We start from the raw sequence: 12,332 nt of genomic DNA, 5'->3' as shown, positions 1-12,332 counted from the left end.
AGTCTCATAACAATTAAAACATTTTAATTCATAATTTAAAAGTTCCCAAAAAGGAAACCTCCAGGCCCAGACAATTTCAATGGGGGAATTCTACCAAACACCTAAAAAAATCAACACTAATCTTACATAATCTCTTCCAGAAAAAAGGAGAGGGAATACTTACCAATTCATTTTATGAGGCTAGTATTACCCCAATATCAAAACCAGACAAAAAGAGTACAAAAAGGAAAAACTACAGGAAAATATCTCTCATGAATTTAGATGCAAAAATCCTTAACAAAATATTAGCAAATTGAATCTAGCAATGTAGGAAAAGAAGTACACACCATTATTCACCTCATGGAGATTTTTAAAAAATCAACCTTACTTCCTAACAGCTGTACATATATCTTTCATCTATCAAGAAGATACTAGAGCCAAGATTTCACCATATTTAAGTTCTGCTTATAAACTGAAGACATTCTCACTCATACCCCCTTTGAGATTCTTCCAAGTTGCAGAACTATACTTTAGTAGTTATAAATAGAAAGACGACAGCAGCTTGGATGGTTAAGATTTTAAAAACGATGACTAAATATGCATATTTCTGACTTTACTGCTTGCTATTAGAAATAAATAATCTTGTGATTGTCCATGCTGATTAAAGAACAAGGTGAAACAGATGATCCATGATTCATTTGCTTCGAGATGTATTACTTGATTTTTTTCCCTAAGAAAATTGTCTTTCAAAATTAAGTCTAACATAGGTTAATAATAAAATTGATGTCCCTTCTCTGAGCAGTAAACTGGTAACCTAGATGCAGGAGTGGCCTAGGAAACTGGCAGCAGATACATGACAAAATGGACAATAAACCACAAACCTATAACTAATTAAAAATTGACAAAAAAAGATCAGTCTCCCTCTCTCACATTCTGCATTTTATGCTTAAACTACCAGAATAGTATTTCTTTAAAGAGGAAATTTTTAAAAGAAGTATTTGGCAACTCAGGAAGAATACCACAGAAATATAAGCCATTAATTGGTGCTGCTATTCACAGGGGCTATTGATGACTCTCAGGAAAACAGGAGAAAGCCAATGCTGCAATGAGATATCCATTTTAAAATATATCACGCAAAGCCAGATGAACACAAAATCTAAAGCTCAAGACTTACAAGCAAGTGAAATAGAAACTTGCACAGGAATATTGAATTACAAGTTAGAATGGTGAATATGAAGGGCACACACTATCAGACCACTGAAATACATAGTTTCTTTAAAAAGTGTTTTGGGGCGCCTGGGTGGCTTAGTCAGTTAAGCGTCTGACTTAGGCTCAGGTCATGATCTTGCGGTTCGTGGGTCTGAGCCCCGCGTCGGGCTCTGTGCTGACAGCTCAGAGCCTGGAGCCTGCTTCAAGTTCTGTTTCTCCCTCTCTCTGCCTTTCCCCTGCTCATGCTCTGTCTTTCTCTCTCAAAAATAAATAAACATCAGAAAAATTTTTTTGAAAGTGTTTCTATTCAAGAGGTAAAGAAAGAATCCAGTCTCACCCAGAATACAAAGCCAATACGCCTTCTTCTTTATAGATTCGGAACAAGGCATGAAACATTCCTCGGTATTTTATTTCTTTAAAACGGACATCAATGCTTTGGCCCTGAACTTGAAGGCGTGTTTTAGTCAGGTCCACAGGGAAAGTTCCTATGAAAGAACACACTGATTTATAAATTTCTCCAAAGACTCATGGTTAAATTTTGGCTGAATTTAAGCCAATGACAATTTGAAAACATAAGATGAAGTCCTTTTTATAACACATAGGGGATATCTCTACTAAGAGTACCACTTTCAGAAGAGTTGTATATGGTAAAGTGAAATATACTGTACTGTATCTAGGCAGTAGGATTTGGCCCACAGTATAGTTGAAACTGATATAATAAAATGCTTTAAGATGGTCCTAATATACTGCAAATACAAAATAATTTAAATGATGTTTTAATTTCATCTTTAACATAATACAGTTTGGCATTTGAATCTTCCTCTGCACCCCCCCACCTTGACTCCCCACTTCTTCATAAATCTAATTTTTCACAAAGAATATGGGAAAGCATGGGGTTGCTGTTCCAGGTACTCTTATATACTATTATAAAGTTTTGTGAGTTTTTTTTCTTTTATCTGTTTACAAGAAACAAATAGTTCCCTAATATTATGAAAGATAACAGCAAAGTCCTACTTGGCCGACTCATCTTGGTTCTGCGTTTAATTCTGGACTAATAACCAACATAGTGCCTGGGAAATGTCTTTAACCAAACTTCTTTAGTTACCTCCACACACAAAAGTGGTCATTACATTGACAAAATGTGTTGCAGGGAATATTTCGAAGTCTAAAGCTAACAAGGTGATTATGTAGCTCTGGTCACTTATGACTTTGGTATCATAACACCAGAGCATGTGCCAAGAAAGTCAACAAAGATTAATGGGTTGGGTCACTTACAAATAGCTTAGGAAAGAGAAAATTGGGAGATGAAAAAACACAATCTAAAAAATATTTCCAAATTAAAATCAAATAGAGAAGAATCCAGTTTGATCTTATTAATCAATTTTCTTCTAAAATGGGACAGAAAGGCGCCTGGGTGGCTCAGTCGGTTGGGCATCCGACTTCGGCTCAGGTCAGGATCTCGCGGTCCGTGAGTTCAAGCCCCACGTCGGGCTCTGTGCTGACAGCTCAGAGCCTGGAGCCTGTTTCAGATTCTGTGTCTCCCTCTCTCTCTGACCTTCCCCCATTCATGCTCTGTCTCTCCCTGTCTCAAAAATGAATAAACATTAAAAAAAATTTTTTTTAAATGGGACTGAGGTTTGAAAAAAGAAGTCTGGGGATGCCTGGGTGGCTCAGTCGGTTAAACAGCCGACTTTAGCTCAGGTCATGATCTCACAGTTCGTGAGTTCAAGCCCCCCACTGGCTCTGCACTGACAGTGCAGAGTCTGCTTCAGATTCTGTGTCTCCCTCTCTCTCTGCCCCACCCTCCACTCATGCTTGCTTTCTCTCTCTCTCAAAATAAATAATAAACTTTTAAAAAGAAAAGAAAAAAAGTCTGAATACTAAGAAAGTTATAAACAACTTAGCATAAAGAAAAGACCATTAGTACAAAAATATAGCAGAAACCCCTATATTGTTAAACTCCCTTTATCTTTTCATGTACATTACTTAAACCTAGAGCAAATTAACAAATCATTAAACTATAAAAAAAATCTTCCTAAGTTTGACTTTTATTATTAAAATTTTTTTTAACATTTATTTATTTTTGAGCAACAGAGACAGAGCACAAGTCGGGGAGGGGCAGAGAGGGAGGGAGACAGAATCTGAAGCAGGCTTCAGGCTCTGAGCTGTCAGCACAGAGCCTGATGCGGGGCTCAGACCCACGAACTGCGGGATCATGACCTGAGCCAAAGTCGGATGCTTAACCAACTGAGCCACCTAGGCACCCCCTAAGTTTGACTTTCTTAACCTCACTCACCATACCATTAGTAGTACTTTTTTAGAAAATATTACTCGATGGCTTAGAGACAATAGTTTTTAAAACAAAGAGAGTGAGCTTCTTTTCACCTTTTCTCTAATTTTCCCCCAAAATAACTGTCACCATAAGCTACCATCTATACCATAAGAAGCAGATTTGTCAGTTTTCACATTCTTACCAAACTCAGCAACGATAGAGGCAAGGCCGCCATATACAAAGGGTTTCCAATTCAGACCAGACATCTCATGGCTTACAGTGGCACTTTTCTGGGGCTAAAAATAAACACAAATCAGAACAAGGCACAAGAGTGAGGAGCATTTGTTAGTGTTTGATCACATTATTTATATCAACAAAATTAGTAAATGAAGCAGATGTAGAGGAAAAACCCTACCAAGTGGAATGAAACAAAATGGGGGATCCTGTTTTATGTACTGGATGATCATGAATGTGTTCTTTACTGCCACTCTGTACGGGTAGGCGTGCAATTCCCTCAAAGATCAACTTGTGCCCTTCTTTCTCTAGTTTCTTTAATGTTATCCATAGCCCCACCCAAAGAAGAAGTTTCAGTCCATCCAGCACAACCAACTTAGACATTCAACTAGACAATTACAAGTGAAGGAACTTGGAGTTCAAATTATATAGGCTGAGGCATCTCATAAAAGCAGTTCATGGTATTCAGTTATCTTGATTCAGGTGCAAAGCAAAGGCTGACACCACTACCCTCTCATATTCTTAGCCCTCTCATCTCTCCACTAAACTGCAGGGTTTTAATTCATCTAGCTACTTCTAGCTATACACAGCTTCTCCCCACAAAGCCCAAGCTGAGCTAAGTATCTTTTCATCTTCTTCTGGTTCCCAGAGGAATGAAAATAATATAAATGATGTCTCTCTTCTCCCTGACATTTAACTTACATTCATCTAGTGACTCTTTTTCCTTGGTCTTTTTAAAGCACATACATACAAATAATGTTTTTCTTTGATGTTCTGACTTTTTAACAATGTATTCTACTCCCAGTCCCCTTGCCTTCTTCCCCATCCCACCCCCATTAGACCTGTCATCTTCAATCTTCTCATTTTTGTTTTTCCTATCACTCAACTATTTCTCTTGGATTCTTTTCCCCACAGTTCTGCCCTCTAGATCAGTGGTTTTCCAATTTTATGTGCACCAGGATGATCTAGAAGAGAGATTAAAACAGAGTGTTGGGCCACCCTCAGAATTTCTGATTAGTGGTCTGGGTCCTGCCTGAGAATATGCAAGTTTTCGGATAATGCTGGTGCTTCCATCCTTTAAGAACTACTACTGTTCTATGCATTGCCTCCTAAATCCTGGTCCAGCTGGAAGTAATCTTTTAAGATGGACTCTCAGATTTCTTTTAAATATTCCTTTTTCAGAACTTCACAGTACATATACTATTGAATTTCAAAAATATCTTCCAATGTTTTATGGTCAGGAATAAAGACTCTGAAGTAAGACTACCTAAGTTCAAACCCTGACACTACCACTTACTAGCTCTGTGACCAAGTTACTTAACCACTCTATGCCTGGGCTTTCTGAACTGTAAAATGGGGATAATTATAAATCCTATATTATAGGGTTGTTGTGAAAATTAAATGATATATGTAAAATACGTGAAAAAGTACCTGCCACCTAGTTCAACTTTTTTTAAGTTTATTGTTGCATGCTCTTCAGACTGAGCCAGCCAGGCGCCCTCTAGTTCAACTATTAGCTATTATCATTACTACATTTTGAAAAGTACTAAAATTTACATTTTAGCAGATATTACTTACTGCCCACCTCCCCCACAGCCCAATCTGAGGTTAGCACCATTGAGTCACAGTCTCTTTTTAGAGGAGACAAGGTTTTGCTTTATTTCCCCAGAAAGAAATCTCTGTAACTAAGCACAAATGAACAATTTCCCAAAAGAGGATAGCAAACATGCAGACAAATGTTTTAGTTAGAAGCCACAAATAATTATGGAATAATTATGGATTATGGAATAATAATTATGGAAATAATATTCCATAATTATGGAAACTTCCTTTCAAGCTTAGTGGGATCAGCCAGTCCATCTGATATACAGAGTCGGGAACAGATAGCTCTTTTGGAGGAAAATTATTGAAAGGAATTCTGGAAAACAAAGCAGGAATAGGCACTTCTAGTACCAGCTACAGTCTGAAATGAGTCTTGAGTACTAAATATTATCTTATTAACATTTTCAGTTATGCGCACATTTTATTACAATTAACAGTAACACACGACACACACAGCGAGAGGGGAAGCATGGAAAAGCAAGGACCATGACATATCCCCTCTCTTAGTTTGGTCAATGGAGAGGGCATTTTCCCCCCACAATTTAGAGATTTCCCAAAACAGTCAAGCATTTCAAATGGCTGCTATGCTTCTCTCCAAAGCTTTCTTTTTACAACTTCTTTCAATTCATCTCATTACAGAGAAAGCCTCTATCAGAACTTTATTACCTGCTACCCAGACTTTTAATAAGGAAGATGTGCTCAGGGAACAATAATAATAAGTCAGTTAAAGGCAGGGGGCAGAGCCATAGCAGGGAATAGAATCTCAAGTCAGTCGGCCCAGTGGTTCCTTAATGAAGTTTTTACAATTCTGAGATGAAAAAAAGAAAATAAGGGCACCTAATACCTTTTTCTTCAGCCAAATGTATTTAATTTAAAGGACTATCTATTAGGAAATCCTGTTCTTCCTACTCCTGGAGCATTTTTTAAAATCACCTTTCTTGTATGAAATATAGTTGGTAGTTGACTTTGTTTAGTGCCTTTCTTAGCAAAATAAGACTGGCTACCTTAATTTATGTCTCCTCTCCACACTTTCATTTAAATATTATTGATCCATGAAATCCAAAATTCTGAGGACCACTGGCCAAATTTGACACTGCTACCACTGTCACCTCCCCACCCCCATCTGACAGTAAAATCCCTTTTCCTCCAATGTTAGGAAAGAATCTTGTTACAAAAAAGTACTTTATCATCTTTAGTTAGGTCTGATTTTAAACCTTCTTTCCTCGTACTGAGCCAAAAGTCTGCCTTCCTCTAGTTTTCACCCATTTGGGGAGGTAATATTAAACGAATGTATTCTTTTTCCCTACAGGGTCCTTCAAGTATTTAAAGACAGCTATCATGCCCTCCTATATCTTATCTTTCTCAGGGTAAATATCCACAATAGTTTTCATCACTCACTATATTATACTTCAATTACTACAGCTGAAAATGGCAGTCATTTTTGTGAGACCATATCACACTACTGAATCATTAAAATGTCACCTTAAAACCTTTAAGTCTGCATACATGTCATGTCATACCTATTCCACAGTTGTGCAATGTTTTTAGAACCTTCATTCACCCCCTTGTATATCTTAATTTCAGGCACACAGGATGAGGCTTATCTTCCAGTTGCTCCATGTTATTTTTCTCTTAACTAGCTAAGATCCCTGAAGGCAAACACCATGTCTCACAGTACTTTTCATAACCCTTAGAATAGCTTGCACAGAATTGGGTATACATCTATTAAATACTTGGTTGGTTCCCGTGTAATATCCTTTATCTATGTATGCAGTGTGTACGTAAAAGATTATGTGAGAACTTAGAAAGTTAACTTGCTGGACCAAAGCAATGCTACACTCTGTAAACAACATTTTGTTTTTGTTGATCGTCAGAGGTTCTCTGCCTAATTCTCCCCCGTTGATTTTGTTACAGAGAATTACTTGTGTAAAAGACCCCAAGCACACTAAAAATGATTTTTACTTGTGAGGGCTATCCCCAGATATGGGTAAAAGGAAACAAACCACATCTGAATTAAAACAGAAACCTTAAATATTCATCGCATAAAGAAGCCAATGAAAATGTATTTAAAATGCAAACGTGTATACTGAAGTCTGACTAAGGAAAATCTGATAGCCTAGAGAGTGGAAGAAAGTCCTAGAATACAAGTTACATAGCCCTACATTACTCCAAAGATCTGGTCAGAAAAATCTTGAGTGTTTTTCTCACTTTCTCCTTTTAAAAAGAGTAGGCATTATAGATACTCAGACTTGGGAAGTAATAATGGAGAATGAAGCAAATATTTATTGAAAGCATACAAAATGCCCAAACCTGCAACATGCTATGAGTATAAACCTCATGTTAAAAAAAAAAAAAAAAACAGAACACATGATCTAACATCAGGACAGTATTTATCATTCAACCTATCTTTCCTGGACAATCAAGGAGATTGGGGTGGGGATAAAGTTGTATGAAATTGAGTACTTGCCTTTCAAGAGCTTATAGTCTGGTGGAAGAAATCAAAGTTTCTCATTAGAGAAAAAATTAAGTATTAAATTACATAGTACAAACTGTAAGAGCAGAAGCATGGTAAAGGAGACAATCAGCATGGGCCTGAATAATTTGAAAGGCTTGTGGAGATGAGAGAACTTAAAATGGGCCTTGACAGAGTACAGGTAGAATCAGGATAGGTCTAGGTAAGGGAGGGGTGGAGGAGGAAAAGAGGATGAACAGAGACACAAACATGGTGGGGGTGGGGGGGGACACAGCATGTGGAGGCAGGCATCAGTATAGCTTGTTCTGAGAAGGAATAGTGCAACCTAACCTGAACAGAGAATTCTCTTAACAGATTGATACAATTATCAGACAAGAAGTATGATAAAGAAACAGGCTGAAAGGCTTGAAACCAAAATGTGTGTTTGGCAGGGTGGGAGGGAGGCTGTAAGTTTTTGAACAGGGAAGGGACTTGGGGAAATCCACCACATTTTAGTTAGCCTACTCAGGCTGCCGCAAACAGTGGATTCCAAACAGGATAGGCAAGGAAACTAGCTTAGGATGTTGTGAAGTAAAGCAGACAAGATGCTTGTTGACAATGAGGTTAGAGATAAACTTCTAAAATGGAGACACAAAGGAACTTGATGATGTAGGGAATGAAGACAAAAGTTCACAATAACTCTAAGCATCCCTAGCCTGGAAAAAAAAAAAACAAGGAAACACTGACAGCAAGCTACAAACGTCCCTGCTGTTTGTTACCTTATCTGAGAAACTAATTCATATTGAGAATAGCTGTCATCCCAATTAGTTAGCTGAACTGCATTTTAATAGATGCCTTCAATGCCTTGACCTCAAAGAGTGGCAGGGGGTAGAAACTGAAGGGGAGCATCTTTTAACAGCATCCCTCACACTAACACAATGGAGGTGTTTGCTTACTCCGCTTACAATCACGGCCGCCGTTGCAAACTTCACCCTTAGAAAAATTAGGATTATTCCAGGAAAGATACCCATTCACCCTCTGGGTAGCAGGATCTTGCCAGTTCCTCAGCTGTCAGAGCGAGTTCGTGGAGAGAAGGGAGGCGCCTGAAGAAGGCGGCCTCCCAAGGGGGTCGAGGAAGCAGGGTTCAATCGAAGAAGTAAAACCACCGATGCCAGAAGAGTGAAAGACAGGGAAGGGACTCGGCTGAGGGGAGAGAGAGATCAAAGGACCGTTAAGCCCCTCCCAGGCCGGGAACAAGGCCAGCCCGGCCCCGCGCGGCCTGGCGCGGCCCAGCCCCGCTCCCCAGCCTGGATGTCCAGGAGCTCCCCCTCACCTGCTCAGGCTCAGCGGACGACTGGGAAGCCGAGGCTCCCACAGTCGGAAGCGGCACCGCAACGCCAACCCGGAAGCATTGAAACCAACGGAAGTAACCAAGTTGTCGCCTCGGCAACGGTGGTGGCTCCGGCATTCCAACACCGCCTCCTCAAAGCCTAGAAAAGAAGGCGCAAAATGAGAGGCGGGAACTACAGAGGTCTAAGCGGGGGAGTCGAGCAGGCTGCGGGTGCAAAGGCTCAGAGAGGGCAACCTGACTTTTGGGATGTGTAGGGAGAAAGAAGGCGTGACAATTTGGCAGCTTCTGCAGTTCACGTGCTCTCCAGTTGGGGGCAGACATGTCGCCTCGTTCCCGCGTTACCAGGCAACTGGCGCGTACCAGGACTACGGGGGGGGGGGGGTGCGGCGCGTACTAGGAGCAGGAAGGGGGGGGGGTGGCGACGCGTATTGGACTAGGAAGGGGGGGCAAGAAGAGTGGGGCCAGCCAAACCTAAGGGACGCGAGGGGCCTGCAGACTGTAGTGAAGGGGTGGGGCAAGGCGCCTGCGCGCAAAGTACGAAAAAGGAGGGAAAGTTAGGGGGGCGGAGCAAAGGAGTTAAAAGTAGGAAAATGAGGGTAAGGAGTGAGCGGTACTTAATTAAGTGTCCGAAGTCGTTAAGAAAATAAAGACCAAGTAAGTAAATAAACCTCAGCACCGACTAGACGCCAGATATTAGCGACTGAGGACTCAGACTCAGGCCCTGTACTCAAAGCACACGATTGAGAAAAAGCAGATTGGAAACAGAAAGTGGGACCACAAAAAGTTAGAGTCTTGAGAGTATAAGTGCTGACGGAGGAGTCCAAGCTAATCCGAACCTCACAACCAGCCGGAGAATGACGAGCGAGCGAGCTGGTTGACCAAGCCCACTGACCAGCTTCTGGCCCCCTGGTACCAGAAGGAATGGTTGCAAAGCACCCTGGGTAATCTGTTGGCCAATGGACTACTTTTGATTTTCAAACCTCACACGTGAACGTTCCGAAATCACGCGAGGATACGAAACAACAGGGCTTATGTGGTGAGTACAAGGAAAAGCGGGTAAATGCCAGGAACATCACATAAGTGATTGTTGAATTAACAATCACATAAGTGATTGTTCAATTAATCCTTGGAATACCTTTGTTGTGAAAGGACCTTTCTCATTTTAGTCAACACCTTGGTTTTTACCCCTATTAAAAAATTTCTTCGGGCAGCACACATAATACCACCTGACGTACAATGATTACCAAGCATGAGGCAAATAGCTTCATGTGCAGACAACTACTCAATGAGACAGGTACTATTATTTTCCCCTTTTGGTAGATGAGAAAACTGAGGTCTTAATAAGTTACTAGAGTAACTTGGTAATGGCAGAGCTGGGATTCAAATTTGGGTCTGACTCAAGAGCCTAGGCTCTTAACGACCATGCTATACTGATTCAGCTTTAATAATTCCCTTGTTACTTTCAAAAACTTTCTTACTAAAAATAGATAATATAAAAACTATGTGCATGCATTACAAAATTTGAATTCCCTTCCATTTACATCTAAGCAAAGCACTCCCTTCCAGCCAAACAGGCTCATAGCTTAGAATCCCTATTCGGAAGAACTGTACTCTCTCCAATGATGTGAAGTCTATGTCTCCAGTGGGGACCTGGTCTTGTCCCTCACATCCAGGTCACCGAACCTTGTAGAATTTAGGCCCCCTCTGTGAGCAAATCACCCAATTTTTCTACAAGACAGCACTTTTGCCTCCTCAGCCACTGCTACCACCAGCTAATCTCACTGATCACCTAGATAAACCTGTTAAAAAGGAACTTTGTTTTCAAATGACTTTTTTTAAAAGTTCTACAATAGATGAATTTAAAATAGCATTTGTAGCACCATTATAAACACATACCACACTTTTATTTAACACATTTGCTATTTGATTGCTTAGTTTATTTTCAACATTTTTCTAAAACATACAAAAGATCTAATCCTCATTATCAAAGTTGGCTATTTTCCTTTTTAATTACCTTCTATTTGTAGTCTCTATCACACAGACCAGTATTTGATTATACTCTGTCTTGTGTTATGCCTGAATTCTGATATCTCCAAGAGATAAAGTATTGAAGAAGATAGAATACTGGAATCTTCAAGTTGGAAGGAGATTTAGAGGTTGCTTCTATAATATTCATTATGAACAGTTATTCAGTCTCTGTTAGAATACTTCCAGTGTAAGTATACATCACAAGTCAGCCATTATACTATTTTTATTCAATGACACAAGACAGTGAAAAGGCAAGGTACAATCTGGGAAAAGAGATTTTTAATCCATATGTCCTACAAAATCTCACATCCATTATAAATAAAGAACTCCTAAAACTCAGCAATAAAAACAGAGACACCTCAGGGTGATTGGGTGGCTCAGTCTGTTAAGCATCTGACTCTTGATTTCAGCTCAAATCATGATTCCAGGATTGTGGAATCAAGCCCCATGCCAGGCTCTGCACTGAGCGTGGAGCCTGCTTAAGATTCTCTCTCTCCCTCTGACACTCTCCCCGACTCTTGAACATGTGCTCGGTCGCTCTCTCTCTCTCTAAAAAAATTTTTTTAAATAAAAAGAAACACAGGCAACTCAGTGTGTATATAGAATATCATTCAGTCATAGAAAAGAATGTGATCCTGCCATTTGTGACAATATGGATGTATCTAAAGGGTTTTGTGCTAAAACAAGTCAGACAAAGGCCAATACCATATGATTTCAATTATTTTTTTAAGTTTAGTTATTTATTTTAAGAGAGAGAGAGCAGGGAAGGGGCAGAAAGAGGGAGAGAGAATCCCAAGCAGGCTCCGCAGAGACCAATGTGGGGCTCAAAACCACAAACCATGAGATCACGACCTGAGCCAAAATCAAGAGTCAAACGCTTAAACGACTGAGCCACCCAAGTGCCCCTGATTCTACTTATATGTGGAATCTAAAAAACAGGGGAGCATGGGTGGAACAGTCCGTTAAGTGTCTGACTTCAGCTCAGGTCATGATCTCATGGTTCATGAATTCCAGCCCCAAGTTGGGCTCTGCGCTGACAGCTCGGAGCCTGGAGCCTGCTTCAGATTCTGTGTCTCCCTATCTCTCTGCCCTTCCTCGGCTTGTGTTCTCTCTCTCTCACACAAAAGCAAATAAGTAAGCATTAAAGAAAAAAAAGGAATCTGAAAAACAAACAAAAAAACCCAAAGAGTCATAAACACGGAGAA

General features: G+C 40.0%; 1 protein-coding gene across 6 annotated transcripts in view; it reads right to left on the bottom strand.

Moving 5' to 3' along the window:
* The window catches only part of SLC25A14 (solute carrier family 25 member 14), a 50,390-nt gene extending 40,378 nt beyond the window's left edge, over positions 1 to 10,012 (bottom strand). Inside the window, exons 1-4 of one of the 6 annotated variants that reach the window (XM_047844807.1) lie at positions 9,936 to 10,012; positions 9,082 to 9,238; positions 3,663 to 3,756; positions 1,526 to 1,673 (exon numbers count right to left, since the gene is read on the bottom strand). In XM_047844807.1, coding sequence (XP_047700763.1) covers positions 1,526 to 1,673; positions 3,663 to 3,756; positions 9,082 to 9,216 — 377 coding nt within the window. In that variant the 5' untranslated portion in view covers positions 9,217 to 9,238; positions 9,936 to 10,012. Of the gene's footprint in view, positions 1 to 1,525; positions 1,674 to 3,662; positions 3,757 to 8,704; positions 8,963 to 9,081; positions 9,257 to 9,935 lie in introns of those variants that run through there. The other 5 variants (XM_047844802.1, XM_047844803.1, XM_047844805.1 and 2 more) reach the window with 5 other exon arrangements.
* Between the last annotated feature and the right edge of the window lie 2,320 nt (positions 10,013 to 12,332).

The sequence above is a fragment of the Prionailurus viverrinus genome, chromosome X (genome assembly GCF_022837055.1).
Source record: "Prionailurus viverrinus isolate Anna chromosome X, UM_Priviv_1.0, whole genome shotgun sequence".
Lineage (NCBI taxonomy): Eukaryota > Metazoa > Chordata > Mammalia > Carnivora > Felidae > Prionailurus > Prionailurus viverrinus.
The sequence above is the reverse complement of the archived record's forward strand: the minus strand, read 5'-3'. Positions and strand labels throughout refer to the sequence as shown.